The 20,873-nt window shown below is 44.5% G+C and overlaps 1 protein-coding gene across 6 annotated transcripts in view; it reads left to right on the top strand.

Moving 5' to 3' along the window:
* The first annotated feature begins 2,481 nt into the window (after nucleotides 1-2,481).
* Nucleotides 2,482-20,873, top strand: part of RALGAPB (Ral GTPase activating protein non-catalytic subunit beta) — a 67,086-nt gene continuing 48,694 nt past the window's right edge. For all 6 annotated transcript variants that reach the window (XM_074887827.1, XM_074887826.1, XM_074887828.1 and 3 more), the window contains exons 1-7: nucleotides 2,482-2,672; nucleotides 9,477-9,689; nucleotides 10,354-10,556; nucleotides 14,825-14,988; nucleotides 15,638-15,824; nucleotides 18,926-19,057; nucleotides 20,216-20,394. In XM_074887827.1, coding sequence (XP_074743928.1) covers nucleotides 9,507-9,689; nucleotides 10,354-10,556; nucleotides 14,825-14,988; nucleotides 15,638-15,824; nucleotides 18,926-19,057; nucleotides 20,216-20,394 — 1,048 coding nt within the window. In that variant the 5' untranslated portion in view covers nucleotides 2,482-2,672; nucleotides 9,477-9,506. The remainder of the gene's footprint in view (nucleotides 2,673-9,476; nucleotides 9,690-10,353; nucleotides 10,557-14,824; nucleotides 14,989-15,637; nucleotides 15,825-18,925; nucleotides 19,058-20,215; nucleotides 20,395-20,873) is intronic.

Genomic DNA, 20,873 nt, shown 5'->3' with positions numbered 1-20,873 from the left:
CGTTCTCCGGGAGCAGTCCAGCTGTGGCTTGGGTTTGGAGAGGGAACCCTGTGTGGACAGGGAAGGAAGAGACAGCGATCTTAACTTTTTTATACATAAATACAGGTAACATGACAATGGTAAGGTGCATGAACCCTCTGATAAGGCACTGAGAATTCCAAGCAGGGAAAACTGCATCGAGCTGGGGAGGCAGTGCACAGGCAGCAGCAGGCAGCCCTGAGGCCATTCTCAGTGGTTTTGAAAACCACACGTAGTGAGCGCAAAGGAAAAGAGCAGAAAGGTGGCTAGCCACGGGCTGCTGCAGATAAACTCTGAGTTCCCTTCCTCTGCCGCTGTCAAGCTTAATGTAGGAGACTGGAAGGCCTGTTCGCACCTCTGATACAGCAGGCAAGGGGCTGAGAGGAAGATGGCTCAACAAGCAGACTCTGGTTTGGGGGACAGGGGAATCTGTGAGCCAGCTCTGCATGGCTTAATTGCATCATGTCTCTGCATGTGTGGTTGTTGGCTCTCTGAGCCTCTGCATGTGCACCAAACTCCCTTTCCACTCAGCCTTCTCAGTCCTTGCTGCACGTACTACCCCAGCGGCCTCACTAACACCTCTCCAGAGGACTTATTTTTTTTAATTAGGCACCAGAGATTCACAGTACTATGAAGGGTTGTGTCCTGCAAGGGTTCCCCTCTCCCCTCAAGGGCAGAACAAACAGGTGGAACATATTTACCCTAAAAGCACTGAGCAAATCTTTACTGTAAAACTTTCACCCATGCTGTCAGCAGCCTCCCATGCACTGGGTGTGCAGGACAGGGGCCTTGCTGCAGGACAGGGGTACAGTTTGCACTGTGATACATGGTGTTCCTTCAATAGATGGCAATAGAAAGGGTTAAAAATCTCTTTGCATTCTGCTGTTTGTTTGGGCTGATATTTTCCTGCTGCACTGAAGGAGGAGCAGCGCAGGTGAATGCTGCAGAAGGGAGACACGGCCCCTGCGAAGCAGCCGGTAAGCGATCTGTAAGACCGGGCTGACTGTGGCAACTGAGGCACGGAATCTCCATTGAAGTGCAGAAGGAAAATCCTTTATTATTACAATGGTACATACTTATGCTCTTGCTACCTTAGCTCTTACTTCATGATAAGCAAGTCAGCAACTAGACAGTCATCAGCCCTCTCTCCCAGAAACAGTTCCGTACTCTCTCCGAGCTGACTTATCTTTCTTCCAAGGCCTGTTTCTCCTCCAAGCCTTGCTGCTTCTCCGGGCCTGTACAGAGCAGAGCTGGCGCTTCTCCAAGCCAGCACAGGACAGAGCTCCTGCCTGGCTTACCAAGCAGAGTTCTCTTGAGCAGAGCTCTCCACCTTCACTGAGCTCCCTGAACAGAGCTCCTTTGCTGATGTCAATTTGGCTCTTAAGTATTGAACCTCCCCCAGCTGTGCAGGGCTGACAGGCCAATGCCCACTTGCCTCTTAATCATTTACCAGTAACACATGATTTGACTCTTAACATATTGAATCTCCCGGAGCTGCGCAGAGCTGACACTCCCACAGCTGACCTCCGCAGCAACGCACCCGCCAAAGCGGTTTGCAGAGATCAGGGAATATTGCAGACGAGGCGAATGCGACAGGGCACAGGCAGCTAGCTGCACGGTGCCGCTCGCCGCCACGCTGCTGCCCTGCGGCCCATCGCCAGGGTCTTGTCCCTCAATGGTCCCTGTTGCCATCTCACACAACGCGATGCCAGGCTGTGGGGCACAGGGTGCCCTGTGCTGCCTTTTCCGTGTGTGAATGCAGGTAACCTGTGACACTGGCTCAGGACTTTCAGAGCCTGTAGAGAACTTTCATCAATGCCAAGGGGCAGGGGAGGCAGCAAACGGGAGCAGGCCGGGAATAACGCAAGCTTGGAGGGAGAGGCACGGCCTGCAGAAAGGGTAGAGCCAGCTGATGCTGCTCCTTGTTACCTCCCCAGCCACGGCAGCCGCCGCTGGTGGGGTCGGCCAGCAGCGGTGCCTGAGGACAGGGCGAGGGCCAGCGCAGACACCAGCGCCCCACAGAAGCTCCCTCGGCCTCCGCGGAGCCCTCAGCAGGGGCAGTGGAAGAGGCGCCGGGCCCGCAGGAGGGACACGCTGCCCGCCCGCGAGAGCTCAGGCTGGATGAGGCCCGGCTCCATCCTGTGGGGACGGTAGCAGCTCCCCCGGGCCCTGCCGCGGTGCCACGGCTGCTGCCCCAGGCCCCATGGGGGGGTCCCGGTGAGCCCTCGCACGGCCCCGCCCCGAGCCCCGGGGAGCGGCACCTGGCAGGCGGCGAAGGCTCCACAGGGTGGGGGAGGCGCGCGCAGCCCCTTTAAGAGGAAGCGTGCGGCGGCGGCAGGGGCGGGTCTGCGCATGCGTACGGCTCGGCCCCGCGACTTATTCGGCGCTGCCGGCGGGAGGGGGCGCGGCCGCGTGCGGGGCCATGCTGCAGCGGGGCCGTGCGCATGCGCAGAGCGCCGCGGGGCCCGGCCCTGGTCGCGCGTTCTGTGGCGCTGCCGGAAGCGGCGGCGGGGAGCGGGGCCGAGCGGAGCAGGGCAGCGCGGAGTGGCGTCTCCGCTGTGTCGCCTCGGCTGCTGCGGGCAGTATGGAGCCGGCGGCCTGAGGGCGGAGCGGCCGGCCCTGCCCCGACATGCCCGCCGGGCTCTTCGGCGCAGGTAGGGCGGTCTGGGCCCTCCCGCGGCAGCGCTGCCCGCACCCTGGCCCGCTCCTGCCGCTGGCGGGGCCTGTGGCGGCGGGGCGCCGCCCGGGAGTCTCCGCCGCGCCGACCTCTGCGCTGCCCGCCGCGGGGCTGGGCCTGCGGCCACGGCGAGACCGGGCCGGAGCGGGCGGGGGGCGCGCACTTGCCCCTGGGGGACTCTGTGGTGGCCTGGGACCGGTGTCGCGGAGCCGCTGCAGGGTGGGCGGGAGTGGGCCTCGGGGGACCCCCTCGCACTAGCCCGCGGCCCTGAGGTCCTTCCCGGCCTGTGCTCTGGCCCCGTCTTCGGGGGCCGGTTTTGAGCCGCGTTTCGTGTTCCCGAACCTAGGCGTGAGGTGTCACCCGCGATGGGTGAGCTCCTTCCCGCCGTGTGCCGGCTCCCGCAAGCAGGGGCACGGGCATGAGCGAGGGAAAAGTTTTCATCGCCGTTTCCATGCAGACTTTCTTACAAATAATTTGATGGTGCTTTGCGTTCCTGGGTGCAGGCCTCCCGGACCTTGCCATGATGCTGCTTTCCTTTGCTTATTTTTCGTCTCATCTGATCTTCAGGGCCTGCAGGCAGTAGATCAGATTTTTTTTGGAAAGCGGTGAACAGCAGCAAAACCACAGCGAGGTTTGCTCCCTGGGTGAAGGGATAATTGGCTTCAGGAGATCCCTTCCTGGTTGTGCAGTTTGTAGAGTTGCACGAGAAGGTGGACTAAGGAAGAAGTGCAAATGTAAAATAAACTATTCAGTAAAAATTATTCTCAGTCTGGGTCAGGGAGATGCACTGTTTTGTGGTGGAGCTCATTATGACACAAGTAAAGGATGTGAAAACTCCTTAAATTCTCAGATGATCTGCCTGGAAGATAACTTCTCAATCTTGCTTTTAATGATAAGGAGTGCTGGTGTCTGAGTAATGAAGCTTGAAAGCAGAGTAATAGCCAAAACATGCAAAATTAACTGATGGTTTTGCTTTTTTATGTTTCTGTTAATCTTCAGATATTATAGAATGCAATTTTTGGGCAGCTGCCTTTGTGGCAGGTGTCCTGTTTCCTGCTTTGGGAAGGTTGGTGTCCAGCAGTGCTCTCAGGAACCAGAGTGGTGATGGGGTCTCTGAAGTTAGTGAGCAGGAGTGCTGGGGAGAGGGAGACCCAAGCCCTGGGGCTTCAATGGCCCCTTACATTTGAGAGCCTTCCCTGTGTCAGATTCATGTGTTAACTTCTGCTGTAGTTAGGGGATAAAATCAGACTAATTCATATTCCCTGGGCAAGGGGAGCTGTGATTCTCTTCTAGTCTGTAGCACCGGCTGAAGGGCCTGGAAGAGGATGACACGAGTTCCTGTTTTTTCTGTCTGATCTCTTCCTGCCTTGAATCTAGACTTTTTTTTTTTTCCATTTAATAGTAATTCGGACATGCATTTCTGTTTATTCATTAACAAAACACTGACTTAACAAAACACCAACTTTCTGCTAGTGTTTCTCTCAGATGGGTCTTCACTTTGGCTCTTGCCTTTTTTGCCTGCCATCTGCTCTGCCTGTTGTCCTTTACAGGCGGTGTGTGCCTAGGGCAGAGCCTGCCTGTTGGATGGGCCCTAAGGCTGAGCTGCCTAGAGGGGTCTGTGCTGCTTCCCTCCTGGTGGGATTAACGTAAGAGGTGCCGAGTTAGTCTTGCCAAGATCTAAGTCACTCTCCCGCAGAAACTTGGAGGGCAGAGGGCAGCAGTGTCAAGGTGAGGCAAGTGGGCATGTGGCAGTTGTCCATGGTCAGGACATCACAGGCCTCAGCTGGCTTGAAAAGTTGCTCGTAAACCTCTTTAGTACATGATCCAGGGAAGACAGGTTGTGGCAAGATGACTTTCTGGCAATAACTGTGGCCTCGAGAGAGCAGGTGTCAGTACTGCTGGTGTAGTATGGGTAGTGGTAGAGAGGGAGTTACTTGTTTTCTGTGAAATACTTATAAGGTATATCTAATATCCCAGAGCTCTGTGGTGTAGACCCTTTATGTTGATGCTTCTCTGGTCTAGGTTCTATTAGGTCTTCAGCCTTCCTTGAGCATCTCTCTGCTGATGGTCTTTACATCTACTATATTAATAACAATTGCCTCAGCTCTGCTTTTTTGGTTCTGGTAAAACCCAGGCAGTGTTCATTTTTGGGACAGCTTGTTTTTGTGCTTGCATTCCTCTTGCATTGTAGGCAAATATTTAATTTTACGTATGAAGCTGCTGTTCACGTTTGCCCCCAACTCTCAGCGCAGATTTTCTGAGGAACTGCTTTGCACACCAGTATTGGTTCCCTGACCTCTCCCCTGCACATAATCCAAAAACTCCACCTCTGCTTTAGGCTCTGAGCACTTGCATATTCCTTCAAAGGGGTTGCAGAATGTGGGTCTGTTTAGTTAGGTAATTCTCACTGTTGAACTTTACTGATCTGGGAGTTTAAATATTTTGGATGCAGCTGTTCATATTAAGTCTTTGGAGACTAGAAATAGAACTTAAATATCTTTATTTTTGGAGTTTTATGGGCTCATTAGTAAATTCTTTCATGTTCACCAACTTCTACAGTGTTTATGAACTGAGGATCTTTGGTCTAAAATGCTGAAACATCCATTTTCAGTGGTTTATATGGTGATAGCTACTAAAATTCGTAAACTGAAATGGATCTAGAGGGAATATATTGAAACCTGAATTATTTACCACGCTAAGGAATATTGGAATTGCGCTCGGTTTCATAGTAGATGGTAAATATTTTAACTGCACATCTCTCAGTTGTTCTGCCCATGTTAATGCCGATAATTTCTTTCTAGATTGGTCTGTCTGTGAGAATCTGGGGATGTTTTATTTAGTGCAGCCTCCAGGAGCATAAACATGACCCCTTTCCAAGTTCGAGTGTGTAAAAGTGCTTGGAAAACTTTCGGGGTTTATTTACTCTTCTTCCCACCTCTCCTCTTAATTAGGTTACCTGTCATTCAGAGAGTTCTTAGTGGTTTGAACCTCAGTAAGACATATGTTAATGTAAAATACGAATATTCAGCTGCATGAGACCTAGGAGATGTTATTTGGGACAGTGAATGAAGCCAAAATGCAGAAGCATTGCAAAAACAAAAATAAAAATCAAGATGCTGTTTGTGTGGTGTGGCAGTCACATTGTTTTTCCAATTTGCTGTTGCTGTTTAAGTAATATGTGATAAATACAGTCTCTTCTGAGGGAGTGAGTCCTGCTTCTACGAAGCATTAGGTGTCTTTTGTCTAAAACAAGTTATAGAACTGTCAGTGTGTTGAATCTATTGAAACAGAATATTTTAACAGATACAATTGTGTGGGGAGACTTTCCAGCCTTATTTAATTTATGTCCAGTTATAAGAAGCTGCAGAGTAAATGGGTTGAGCTCTACCCCAATCCTAACAGATGGCAGAAATTTTCAATTCAAATGACAGTTGGAGTCTTAAATGAAAAGTAACTTCTAGGCCTTGCAAATAAAAACTTCTTACTGCAAAATGTAGGGGGTCAATACCCTAGGAAATCCCACCTCAAAAGGATTTTAAATCGGAAGCAATTATTGTTTCAGTATTCTTTGTACTTTGTTAAGACTAACAGAAGATTTCTTTTATGGCAAGACCATAGGAAGTCTTGAATATTAATAAGATACAAATTTGATAATTAAGTTTGTGTGAAGGTCAGGCCATGTTTGAGAGATTTAGCAGCAGAACAGGGTGGCACCAGAGGTTTTAGTTACCCCGTTCTGCTGCTAAACCTCTCTTGAACATGGCATGTTATATCTATCCTGTATCTGTTACAAATGCTGCTCCTCTCAGAAGTGTGCGAAGTTCACCCAAAAGAGCTTTGCATCTCTGTTTCAGCACGGCAGGGAGCTGCATGAAGGCAGGTGGTTGTGTCCTACTGTTGCCTTGCCCTAGTGCAATGAGGGTTTTCCAAAATGCAGCACGATTTGGGAATCCTTGTCCTTTCTGACTTTTGTCTTCTTGACGAGAAAGCTCCTACACAGGCACTGCGTACAATTTGCACAATTTGCTTGTGCTGTGCAACACTTCCCTGCTTCTGGGAACCCTGTTCTGGTATAAGGGCAGCCACAGTAAATGTGCTTGCAGTTATCAGCACGCTGATAAGTTCCTGCCATGAGCTGTGAGCTGCCAGTCCTTCAGCTGCAGTGTGGCGATGGAAAGTACATGCTGCTTTATCAGTTTAAATCAGTTTATTTAAACCAACACTCCTCAAATGGTGTTACATGCTTCTGTAATGAACTTGAGTATCAAATGGGAGGGATGGAGAGTGCCTTCACCCTTCCCTTGTGGTGAGCAGCAAAGCAGGGGGAAGGGGCACCCTGCTCTGGGGGCAGAGATGGTGCTGTGGGCCTGAGAGAGGAAGGGGAAATTTTGGAAAGTAGATGATACTCCAATTCTGTTCCTCCTTCTTCCACTCCAAACACAAGCTGGAGACTAAGGCAGTGGTCAGGTGGACAGAAAGGGTAAGATGAAAAGGCCCTGGAGGTATAGGGTATGAAAGGAAAAGAAAGGAGTAGGGAAGCCGATATAATGAAGTTAAGCAGTGACCGAAGCCATCACTAAGGATTGTGAGTCATGTTCATTTTGGTTTTTTGTGTTTGTTTTGTTTTTTGTTGTGATTTCTCTGTGTCACAGAAGCTGGTGTTTTGGAATTGTTTTCCTCTAAGCTTAAGAGTTTTGACCAAAGTGGCATGCGCATTCCCCCTGCCATGGCCCCCAGGGGGAGAAAATGCCTAAAGGATGCAGAGAATATGCTTCCTGTAGGCTGTGGCTGCTCTGATTAATTTGCTATCAGATGAGCACATGTGATTCCTGCCTCAAACCAGAAGGATGTAGTTTGGAAAACCAAGATCTTGCTGCCTCACCTTCCCTCCTCCCTTGAAAGGAGTCATCAGCCTTTCTATGTAGGTTTTGGGTATAAGTAAATTCTTGGGGAGTCAGCTAAATAGGCAACCTGTTCAAATGGTGGCTTGTCCCTAGGAGGGTGTATTTCCAGGTCTGGCTTCTTGTTTGGTTTTGGGCCAAGGAATGTCTAAAGGAGGTGTTCAAAACATTCCCTGTGTAACTAACTGCCTTCCAAAATGTGCCAGCTATGTGTAATTGGCAAACGGTCCTCAGGGTGCTATTTGTGGCAGCTTGAGCTGATCTAAGCTGCGGCTGGTGCACACTCCTTGCTTTTCTCCTGTGCCAATCCTGTTTTCCTTATTTTATTGTTCATGTGGTCGGCTGGCTCAGATAACTGATAAAACACTGACTGTTGGTGGGAGTGGAGGAAAGAGGGAGATAGAGCAGTCCCCATTCTGATGGCTTAGGCTGCCATGGTACCACCTGCCTAAGCAGCATTTTAATGTTGCTGTGAGTGGGTACGAAAGCCTGTTACTGCCAGAAGGGATGCTCCTGCCACCCCTCCCGGCCATGTGTCCTCACTGCTCCTCTGTGTTGGCACAGATGTTCATCTCACCTGAATTAGATCAGATCTTGATCCAGCTAAAAACTGTCTCAGCAGAAAAAAATGTTTGTGCTGGCTTAGCTTTCCGAATGTTTTGATGTGTAGATCAACAGTGGCAGCACATGGCAGATCTCCTTGAGCTGCCCAGCGCTGCCTGGAGAGGCAGGAGGCAGTCCCGTGACTAGTTGCTGGCCTTGTCACACTCTGTGCCTCCCTGCTGCCTGGGGCTGCTTGCTCTGGCCGGGCTCCCGAGCTTGTTGCTGTACAGCAGGTAGGTGTTGGGTATGTGCTGATGGTGCAGCACGATCCGCTGCTCTTGGGGCAGAAGGGCATACCCTACCCTGCTTCTGGTCAAACGCTGGCTGAGAGTGGCTGTGGAAGCACAGCTTCACTTTTCCTGCTTCTAATCTGCTGCTCTCAGTTGTGGTTTCACAACAGTGCCACCCCCTGACCCCGGAAAAAAAAAAACAAACCTGCAAAAACCTGGTTAGTTCACTGTCAGCTTGGCTCCCCGAGCTGGCTCAATCTGCAGTAAGGGAAAACGCACAACTGCAGTTGTGCTGGGAGCGTTGTTGAAAGGAGAACTCTGTTTCTCCTGCCTAGTTCTGAGAGCGCTACCGGACAGATTTTCTAGTGACATTTCTATCTTGAATCTTTGGGACAAATCTAGATTAGGGAGTGACTCTGTGTGTATTGATTTTAGAAGGATTTGAAATGCATTAGGGCATACCTAATGCCTTAGGTTTGGTACCGGTATGTGATGTTATAATGAAACTATAAAGTGATACGGGATTTAAATTAGTGATCCACCAAGGCTCAGTCAGTCCTGAAATCACTTCAGATATAGTGCGCTCTTCATCGTCAGTCACATTTTTCAACTACCAGTTTTAAGTAGTGCATGCTGTAACACACTTCACGAATGTAAAAATACTTGTAGAACTATTCTCTATTTAGCCAAAGATGTCATGTAAGAGCATCTTTCTTGCAAGGATGGCTCAAGCAAGTGTGAGGTGAAGTCACTTCTCAAGTTTAAGTGTCTCAAATGGGCTATTAGCCTAACTGAAACTTACTGTAATCTTTCTTTTTTAAAAAAAAACCAAGCTTGCAGCTGTAGTAAAAAAAAAAACCCAAAACCGAACATACTAAGGTTGAAAACCAGCTATTGGGATCTCTTCCAGGTCTTCAAATATATGATATGGACACGTGTGTTTTGAATTTACAAGGGTCTGTATCGTGGCAAACAGCCCCAGTTTTGGTAACTCATGTCATAGACATTTCTACTAACTATATCTTTTTTTATTTCCTTGCCTCCCAGGTGTTATTTGGATTGTGGCATAGAGGCACTATGTACTCAGAGTGGAGATCCTTGCATCTTGTCATTCAAAATGATCAGGGTAATACCAGTGTACTTCACAGCTATCCTGAAAACGTGGGGAGAGAAGTGGCAAATGCAGTGGTGCGTCCTCTTGGACAAGCTTTAATTACATCATCCGTTGGAAGTGAGAGTCTACTAAAAACAGACAAAGAAGTAAGTGCATTTCCTTAGAGATCATAGTTTCCTTCACGTGAGAGTGGCAGCTTAATGATTTTTTTTATATCCTCTTTTATTTTTCTCTCTTTAATAGTCCAAGTTTTATGAAGTGTGCTATAATTTTAGATTAGTAATCTATATAAGGCTTCTATTAACAGCTAGTTCATAGCAACAGTGTACTTAAACAGTTATTACTGGGTTATGATCTGAGCTACTGTATCAGGAAGTTCAGGCTAAAGCAAAAAAAACCAAAACCACCAACCAAGGGATTTAGCAGGTAACACCATAAAGTCTTTCTAATTATATTCATATTTGAAGCAACAGTATGTGACTTTTAAAAAAAGTCTTTGTATAGTACAAGTATTTACTAGAATTTTAAAATCTTCCATTATGTCAGCTATTGTGTCTTCTGAAGAGTTCTCTCTACAGGTTAGACTACAGAAATTAGATTTAGAGTGATTTGCCATTTATTCATAATCTTTATAATGCCATGATACACAAATTAACGACTTGGTGTTTTCTTTTTCTTGCAGTATATGTTAAATAGAATTGCTCATACCACATAACTACTGTTATTTTGTTGAGGTAGAACCAATGTGCTCTGACCATTGCTTAGTTGCTAATATTTATTTTTAATAACTTTTGCTTTGTGTTTGGCTAGGTAAAATGGACTATGGAGGTGGTTTGTTATGGACTGACCCTCCCTCTGGATGGCGATACTGTGAAATACTGTGTCGACGTATATACAGATTGGATTATGGCTCTTGTATTACCTAAGGACTCCATTCCTTTACCAGTTATTAAGGAACCAAACCTTTATGTTCAAAGCATTCTCAAACATCTCCAAAATCTCTTTGTACCGAGGTGAGTGTTAGGGCTGGGACAAAAGGGAGGCTCAGGAATTTGAAGCTGTAGTCAACAGGTAACCTGTCAAAGAGGCCTGAGGAGCTGTGGAGGCTCTTGATTAAAATAAGACTGCTGTCACTGCAAAGTTAGGAGGAAGGTGCCTCTCCAAAGCTGTTTTGTAATTTTCAGTAGCAAATCGAGTTGTTGCTGTGTTGAGGTAATTAGAATTATAGATGGTTCATAGACTTGAGTGTTTACTGTTCTGAGAACTTCAAGAACTGTCTCTAGGTGAGTGGCAGCAGGGGGCAAGGTTAAATAGCATCACTCTGTGACCATGTGCTTGGTATTGTGCAAAGCAGATAATCTAAGAGCACATCATGGCAATCCCATGCTTTGTTTACTCAAGACTTGACTGCGTTTCTGGTGTGCTGGAGGATCTTGCAGTAAGTGGCTGCTTTGTGACTGCATCTTGCTGCCTGTTAAATGGGCATAATTGTGCCGACTGTCTTTCACTAGTAGTTTTGAAAGAATCCTGCGGAGAAGTGCTTGCTGTCTGACAACCTGATGTTACACGAGACATCCTTGGATGATAATATTGAGATACACATGCTTCTAGGTCATGGGCAAAGTTATATTCTCAGAGTGCTCAAACTTCAGACTTTGTTTATAGTTTGACAAGTTTACCTGCTGCTGTTAAACACACACGTTGGATAAGTAAGAGGAGATTATTTAATGGTGCCCTGTGAAACAGTACTTAAATATTAGCTACCTGAAATGACTTCAGATCAATGTTTAGTATATGTCTGTAAGTACCAGATCATCTGCTTTTGTCAGTATTAATAAAGTATCACTGCAAGTGGCCTTCAGAGTGCTCTGCTGTGCTTGGATCATTAACTTTACCTGAAGGCTTTGTTAGTAAAGAGTTTTGAATAATAACTTACACAAATTCAGATGAGGAGTTCATTGCCATTTATTGATTGCTTCAAAGTCTACCACCTAACCTTGTCACTGCTCTTAACTTGTGCATTTTAATTCCCGTTGAAGGATGGTCAGGGCAACAACACAAATTTGAGGAAAGCATGCTGCTGGATTAGACTTCTGCAGAAGGTTGTGTCTAAGCTTTGGTACATGCAGTATAGAGTCTACTGTCTGGGAACCTTTATTCCCTTGGCACAGTGGAAAATGAATTCTTCACTAGTCAGTTAAATAGTTCTTGCTATGATGCGCTGACTGCTTTGACACCAGGAGCCCTGGTAGCAGGCAGTTCAGTAGTCCTGTTTCTAACATGCTGTTGGCACAAGCTGCCATTCCCCCCTTCTCTCCCAGCTTCATTGTTGGAGCTTGTTGCAGGGTGGTGGACTGCACGTGGTGGCTGTGGAACAAAATAATTAACATCCAGAGACAGGGAGGGCTGGAAAATCATTATTTTAAACACTTCCCCCTCTCCCATCCCCCAGTATAACTATTCTATTGTTTTTCATTCAAAACCCTCTGAGATGTATCTGAAACACTGTTTTTCCATGGCTGTGGCTCTCAACACTTGATGTTCCTTACTCTGTTTTCAAGAAAAACCTTAAAGTTCAAGTTTTGTCCTCCAGGGAGCTGTGTTCAGAATTCACTCCAGCAACAGGAAGACATCCTATAGTGCAAATTAAATGCAGGACTGAGTTGTGCACACCGTGCTTGAGTGAAAGCAAAGGCTCATATTCTTATGTGCCTGTGGAAGGGAAGAGGAGAATAATTTCTGGTTTTACCCAATTGGTGCAGGTTGCTGGTGCTGATAGGCTCATGTAGAATACTTACTCAGGAGCTCTTGTAGCAACCTGCATTGAACTACTCTCTGGAAAAATCTCCTGTTCTTGTGTGGTAAATACTAAGCCTTTATTATAAGCCTATGTCCTATGGATGGTTGTGATTAAAATAGCTTCCTTCCTCATCCTGGTTTCCTGGAAACGATGTAGCAGTTGGTTTGTCTGCCTTAAAACTGGTGGCCCAGAGTTGTGAGGGTTTCAGGTCCTGAGGAGGATCTGTAGTTGAGGTGTGAAATGTAGCAGCCTTAAGTGAGCAGTTCAACTTAAATAGCATCTCAGGAACATGTATACACCAAATATAAAGCAGGTGTGTATAAGTCAATCTAGTTCAAGTGCTTGACTGAATCAAATGTTTACATGCACTGTCCTTGAAATAGTGTGGTGGTGAAAAATAAGGATGGTGAAAGATGGGTGAGTCAAGTTGCCTTTCCTCTGTCTGCGGACTGACTAGAGAGGGTGCTTGCATCCTTCCCCCCAGCACTGACCTTCTGTCAGTGATGAAATGAATGCTTATTTTCTTGATGTATTTGAGCAGTCCCCAGGCAACCCCCAGGCTTTCCATCTCTAGCAGCCTTGCAGATTACTTAAGCACTAGTGGTAGTTACTGCTGTCAGATGAAGTTTCAGTGTCTCAAACTCTTATTGGAAGCACAGAAGGAAAATCGGAGACCTCTCCCCCTGCATCCCCTCCCCAAGAGATTTAAGTGTAGAAACCAGGGTCTTCTGTGTAACTAAAATGGCTGGAATTGCTTGAGTTACTATGGAACATGTGACTGTCCACGTGTAATAGATGCTTTTTTGTAGTAACTTCTGCTCATATGAAATCATGAGAACAGTTCTTGTTGCAAAGGAGTGTGTGAATCAAAAGGTCAGGTTGTGTAGAAATCTAGAGTCTGCAAAATGCTGCAACCAAAGTTTGCTGTTAACTGACATCGTGGACAAGAGGAACTGGTAGGTGGCTGGGGACTTTAGAGCTGGCTTTACCAGGTTGGCTCAGAAGTATCCTGTTAGTCATCTGGCATATGGAGCTCCTACATGTAAACCCCCCTTTTATATAAAGATTCCCTAAATTATTAGGGAAACAAGTCTTGAAACAGGCTTTGAAACTTAAAGCCTTACAAGATTAAGGATTATCTTTTGATTAAAGTATCTGCTCTGTTTTTGCTCAGGGGAAAAAATAGTGTTATAACCAAGGCAGGGCTTACTTGTCGCGAGCTTTGTTGTTCTACAGAGGCTATCTGTTAGGATCTAGCACTAGGATCAAGCAGCCCACTGAAGTCCTGAACTGCGACTAGTAGTCTGCAATTTTGCATTACGTATTATCTTGTCTCTTTGTAATCTTGTTTTCCATACTGTAATACAACATTTATTCTATCAAGATAAGCGTTGATAGTATTTTTAAAGCGTGTCTGTCAATACAACAAGTGATCTCAACGTGAGCTACTACTCTTTAAGAAAAGCAGATCTGTATCTAGTGGATCAGCACGTTCTTGAGATGCTTACCATGCAACATGACTTGTGGGTTATACCCCATTGAAAGTGTTTGGTAGGAATCTGATAATACTACTTAGTAGTCCAGTGAGAGGTAATATTTTTATCATTTTTTTGTCATCCCTTCATTAAGTGGTAGGAGGGAGGAGAAAAATGATGTGCAAGTTGAAATATGGTTTGCATATATTGCACGCCCAAATTTGTAATCTCTCCTTTCACCCTTTAAAATTATAGGCTTCCTCAGCTTTGTTTACCAGTGTCCTCAGATATTGTCCAGAACGTTTCAGATTACTATTTTGTACCAGTTTTGCCTTGTCCAAACTAACTCCTGGGAAGAGAGCATGCTCTTTGTGCTGCTTCTGCAGCACTTGATGTTGAGTGGCTCAGCAGTGACGGTGTGAAACTGGTGGTTACTACAGGGAAAACCTTGATAGTATCAGCTTGTTCCCTTCCTTACTCATCCCCTCTTCCTTTAGTCTGATTTTCCTATTTAATGACCCTCTTCTAGATATTTTTTTTTCCGAAACCCAAGGAATTTCAGGTAAGAGTTGGATCTACATTTGGAAGCAAGAGGAGAACTAGGAAGAATCTAAATTAGCTTGCTAACAATATTTTCTCCTAATTTTGCCACTCTCCTTCTGAATTACATATGTAACAATTAGTGATGTCTCAACTACATTCTCATTGTTTGGTCTAAGATAAATTCATTTTGGGATAATGGGTTTTGCTTCCTCCAGTTAGTGTTTATGGTGGTGAGTTCTGTGCCATGTAGAGAAGAATGTTACGGTACATCTTGTACTCGTTAAGGCAGAGTTAGGATGCTTAGAGACGGAGTTAGGGTGCATAGAAGAATATTAGCTCGTGTTCTTGGCTTTTGTTCAATAATATTGATGTTTCCTCCTGTAATTGCTCAAAGTTCAGATTATTGTATGCATCTCTTCATAGTTCTTGTTTAGAGACTCAAGTATTGTTTCTTCTCTTACAGGCCAGACCCAGGATCTAGCCAGATTAGATTGTGTTTGCAAGTTTTGAAAGCTGTCCAGAAACTGGCTCGTGAATCAACAATTATGGCAAGAGAAACCTGGGAAGTTTTGTTATTGTTTCTTCTTCAGATCAATGACACTCTTCTAGCAGCTCCAACTGTGCAAGGTTTGTGTTCAATTTCCATTTGGTTCAATTACTGGAAAAACCTTTGGCTCTGCTTGATGTTGAGCTGCCAGGGGGATGGGGGGAAACCTGTTAAAAGCTCCTAGTAACCACCAGAGCACAATAGCTCACTCCTAATTCTGCTGCACTACTCCAAAATAAAGCATTGTGAGAAAAAAATGAATGATTTGGAGCTGAGTTCTCCTAAATGTATTTTTGCAGAACAGTGACTCTGTACAGGAACAGTTCATGGTGAAGGGTTTCAGACAATTTTGCTCCCTATTTGTTTCACTGAAACCCCTGTGTGTCTTGCAGTATGGCCTGCCTACTGGAACATATTGTCAGTTTATACCTTTTTTTTTTTTTTTAAAAAAAGGCATCAATATGGATAGAGTGCAATAGAAGACAGCCTAAAATTAGTGAATTCTCAGTGTCCCTTAGTGGCACATGTAAGTGGCTGGGCTTTATATATTATGTTTGGTCTTGTAAAAAGGTTAATTTGCTGTAGGAAGCAATCAGGGATCAAACAGAAAATGATGAAAAAAATGAACTTAAGATACCTTTACACACTTAAACTGAAATCTGCTTGGGGAGATATTTGAAGTTACTTAATTGAATACTTACTAAAGGCATGCTTTGTTTCTGTTATAAGGTGGCATTGCTGAGAATCTGGCTGAAAAATTAATTGGCGTGCTGTTTGAGGTGTGGTTACTAGCTTGTACACGGTGCTTTCCAACACCACCTTACTGGAAAACTGCCAAAGAGATGGTGGCCAACTGGCGACATCACCCTGCAGTTGTTGAGCAGTGGAGCAAGGTCATCTGTGCCCTTACTTCCAGGTAGGAGAAATCCCATGGAAATAAACCTGTGTGTATGTGGATGATCAGGGTTATATATGTTTTTCTCTGGGGTTGCTTCTTTGTGGAATGCACAGCAATCCAAAAGTGAACAAGCAAAACAAAGTGAGAGATGTTGCTAGTATCCTTGGCTTTTACTGTTTGTGTGTGTCTTTGTTCTGCAAGTGAGGATCTGAATTGGATTGTCTCTGTATAATCTTAGCATCTCTCTGATATGTAGCATTTTACAGTGTGTGTATATCAGCCTCCACCACTGTGACTCTTCATCAAGTCCTGTGAAGAATGAGTCATGAATAGCAGCGTAACATTATAGCCTGTATGTTTAATGGTGGTCACCACCAAAATTGTTAGGTGCTTGTTACTACTGCATGTGGCTGTGTTTGAGGTGACTCTTGGACTCTGCCTCTCCTGCCCTGCGCAGCAGGAGCCGTGCTATCGCTGCCTGGCGCTTGTGCCCTTGCAGCAGGGGTGTGATGAGCCAGGGGCAGCTGCAGGCTCTCCTCTGAGTGGTGGCAGCCTCCTCCAGAGAGTGCTGGAGGAGAGTTGTGCCAAGCGTTGCTGGGCATGGCAGGATCTGTGGGCTGCGAGGGAGGTTAGTGGTAGAGGCTGTAGTAGAAGGCCCTGAACAGCGAAGGGAGAGTCAGTACCCTTAATGTGGGGGTCTGTGGTGGGACAAATCTCAGCCTCTTGGATCAAAGAACGGAATTTAATGTTGAGGAGAAGGGGTCTGGGTGTCCTCCTCCCAGTTCTCTTGAGCCATCAATAACCATTTCTGTGAAAGTTCAAAGATGTATTAAAAATGCTGCACTGTGAAAAATTCAGTAGTATGCTTTTTTCCAAGGGTTTATTATAACTCCGAGAACTTTTGATTTTGAATTACCTTTCAAAATTCCAAGCATGGATAGATTTTTCCATGTTATGCAGCTACTTGTTAAACCTGTGGAAAGCAAAGCTGCCATACAAGTTTTCCATGTTTCCCAAACTATTTTTTTAGCTATTTTTATCTCATTAGATGTAGCATTGCATAACAGAAAATATTTTATGATTCACTGATCTGAAAAGAACAGCTGTCTCAAAACATGCGTTGGTGTTCTGCTCCATGCGCTGTGCCCACACTTTATCTTCCACTGTTGACTAACAGTCTTAGTTCTGTTAATGCATAGTAATCCGCAGGTTTTCTGTAATGTTTTAGTGTGCCGTTCAGTAATGTTGGTTTACACCTAATGCATAGAAAGCTGAACTCCTGAGGCTAACTTTAAGTTCAGTGGTGTTTTAAGCTGCACTTTTAATACTTAAATGAAGCTCCAGCTTCAAACAGTTGTTTTAGTAAACAGTTGTCTGAATTGGGTTATTAGCAATAAGCTGAGAGTAAACTTCTCAACTTAAAACTGTATGGAAAATTGTATTTGGAAATCTGCACACATATGAAGTGTTCACCTGTATCCATGGCTACGACTTCATAGCAGGACAAAGCTAGGGTCTTACTTGTGTTGTGGTACCAATAGATACTATGTTTACACATCTAGGGTGCTTTAAGTCTATTTTATTACAATTTATTTCTGTTTTCAGTCATTCTGGAAAATGTCCCACATTTCAGTTAAGATTTGGCTGTGCTCCTTGAAAAACTGATTACTTGCAGCTAGCTCCTAAGGGCAGAATTGTGAAGCAGTGCAGTGTACTGCAGAACAGAGATGTGGGGCATGACTTTGCGTGGGGTGTACCCAGTGCTTCTAGGTTTGTCAGAGCTAGGTAATTCCTCAGCAAAAACCTACTGTGGGGTGATGCCTCTGGGGCACTAAATGTAGCTGGGTGCTGGGGCATCAGTGTGGCATATTGGAAAGCAGTTACTGCCTGGTGCAGGTGTGTGTATTTCTGGCTTGGACCTGAAGAAGGCCTCGTGTCCTAAAGCTCATTTGCTTTTCTATCCAAGCTAGTTACCACGATAGACTGTGATTCCAAACACACGTGGAATGTATTTTGCATTAGGTGGCTGCAAGTTACTGTAGTGCCCCGCGCAGGGGGAAGTGGAAGATGGTAATTCAGTTTAGGAGTCAGCTGTAGACTTCAGCTCTCCTCCCCTTTTTCCTAGTTGTGATGACTTTATCTCTGTCAAACTATGAATGGGACATTTCTTGTCCATTACAAACAACTCTAAGCTTAGAAATAAGGGTATGATAACTCAAGCAAGAAACGTTGCTAAAAGTGAGTTTAGCTGAAGGAAAGATGGAAACTGATTTGTGGGTATGCTAGGGTATTGAGAAGGTGTGACTGATCTCTTCCATCCTTTTAGAGAACACCAGGATTATGTTGATCAGGGAAATTGATCTGTAAATTTGCAAAGCTGGGGGTGGAGCAGAGGCCAGATCAGACAGCAGTGGCGCAGTGAAGCTTATTGGTGACTGGTTGGGTAGTTGTAGCACTTCTAGAGAAAGATCCCCATTTATCTAAGTCATTATCCTCATGATACTGCACTGCTGTGAAGCCCTCTGCGGGTTTGCTCTTCACTGTTCTTCAACTTGCAGCTTCTGCAAAATGTAGTGCGTCTTTTTTGAAGAGCTTGCTACTCTGTGGATTGTAAATCCTGTGCTGCTTGTAGGATGGCATTGAGTGTCGCTCAGTGTGCTGGCGTAAATTGTAAGTCATCAGTAACTCGGAATTTAGACCTGTAACCTAATGTGGCTTGCGGGTGTCATTGGACACTTTAGCTAAAGAGCCTTGAGGGATAAGGGCTTAAATTCCTTCGTTCTCCCCCTCCCCCGCCCCCCCTTCTTAAGTAACATCTCCTCAGTTAGGTATGAGCCTATGCTAATTGGTAACCCCCCACACAGATGGGAGAGCTGCTGTGGGGTTGCCTTAACAGCTCTTTGATTTGGTGGGACCTTTGGACAGGCTCCAAGGTGGGTACCCTTCAAAGCTGTAAGAGGACTAAATTGTGTAAAATGGGGATCTCTAGGAAAACTTGGAATGTTCCGTTGTTGCTTGTGGGCTTACCTGTCGACTGCTGATTCCTTTGAGGCTCAAATTACTGTTAAAGTTTTGAGGAGTATTAACTGAATGACAGATCTGTCTGACTTACTTTCTAGATTGCTGCGTTTTACATATGGACCTTCATTTCCTCCCTTTAAAATTCCCGATGAAGATGCTGGTCTGATTCCTCCTGAAATGGATAATGAGTGCGTTGCACAAACTTGGTTTCGCTTTTTACATATGCTGAGGTATTGTAATTACAGCTGTCTGTTGTTTGTATTCTTGGATCATTTCTATAAATTTGCATGACATAAGAAAATTTTTTCTAGAGATTGCTAAGATTAAGCATCTAAACAGAATGAAGTGTAAGCAATTTGTGATACCAGTGCCCTGCAGCAGTTCAGGGCAAGGTTGTGAGTGGGTTGTTCAACTTTGAACTCTTTGACTCTTTGAAAATGTAAACTGGTTCATTTAATTAAAAAGTTTTTAGCTATTTGGCAGTTTGGAGGATCTGAAAAACAATATAATTTTGTTTCTCTGAGATGGCAAACAGGAGAAGCAGAACAATAGCTGCAAGAGATGTATACTGCTTCCACTTATTCTCCAGGGTGTTAAATTTACCCTACAAAAGATTATTTTTAAAATTGATGTATTTCTTTGTTTTTGTGAAGAAAGTTGTACAATTAATTTTAATATCCATGTTACTCTTCCATAAACACACAACAGAACCAAGTGGCATGCTTGGTTTTAAAGGCTCTTGGGGACAGCATTGCATTAATATTCTGAATGGCCAAAATATTAAACTTTTCATCTAAAACATTATTTACTAATTAAAGCTAGATAAATTTTAGACTGTTTAAAATCTACTTTTTAACTAACTAAAGAAATCTGTTCTTTTTCTTCATTTGTGATGACATCACAAACACTGTACTCTTCAAATCTGGAATTGCTGTTACAGGTTTTGTATCAGTCAGGAAAAATTGCTCAAACTTTTACAACCCGCTCCCCTTCTTGTCACTGTTTACTAGCAATTCATTGCTTACCTTTTGAGAATCATTTTAACAATGTAAGGACCTCTTAAACTGAGTTTGAAAGACCTCATAAGTAATTAATATTACTGCAGTGGTGGTGTTATTCTAGCAAGTGTATGCTCTGGTTCATTGGATCTTAATAAAATTAGTCACTGTATTTGGGGAATGTTTGAAATGAAGACAGTTAAGTACTGCCAACCCAGGAAGTGAAAAATGACTTCCTGTGGTGGAGTGACAGCTAAAAACGTACTGGTATTAGATGCTGTTTTGTGATGTTGTTTAAATGCCTTAAACTATTGTATCTTTAAGTATTGTTAAAATCCTAACAGCTGTTCTTAAACTGACTAAAATATATTTTTCTCTTTTTGTGTGCAGTAATCCTGTGGATTTGAGTAACCCAGCCATTATTAGTTCTACCCCCAAATTTCAGGAGCAGTTTCTGAATGTGAGTGGGATGACTCAAGAACTCAATCAGTACCCCTGCCTTAAACATCTGCCTCAAATATTCTTTCGTGCCATGCGTGGGATCAGCTGTTTGGTGGATGCATTCCTAGGTAATGCTTTTGTCTTACCTGTGAATAGCTAGGAATAGTAACTTAATAATTATTTTATTGTCTCTAAATCTGTCTTCTCCATAAATAAAGCCATAACAATTAATCATTTCTACGTATATCCTGGAATTGATAGGCAAGGGACATCAGGTCACTTTTAAATGACTATCTGTACACACAATAATAATATTTGAATGCCCAAAGTTGTAGATGGCCTTAGTTTCAAATGCAAAACAATTAAATAGATCTGAAGTCTAAAATAAAACCAGCCATCTCTTCCTCAAACAAGGTTTCTTTCTCTTTTTGTCTGAACAACAATGCAAGTGTTATGCTTCTAGCATGTTGTGAGCACTGCCCACTTTGTTTATAAACTTTGTGGCAACAGCTGTATGCAATGCCTGTTTTTATAAGGTACTGAATTTTGACTGTCATCTTCAGATCTTTATACTACAAGTTCCAGTTTCACTTAGTTTATGATTAGC

The sequence above is a fragment of the Strix uralensis genome, chromosome 18, assembly GCF_047716275.1.
Source record: "Strix uralensis isolate ZFMK-TIS-50842 chromosome 18, bStrUra1, whole genome shotgun sequence".
Taxonomy (NCBI): Eukaryota; Metazoa; Chordata; class Aves; order Strigiformes; family Strigidae; genus Strix; species Strix uralensis.
The sequence above is the reverse complement of the archived record's forward strand: the minus strand, read 5'-3'. Positions and strand labels throughout refer to the sequence as shown.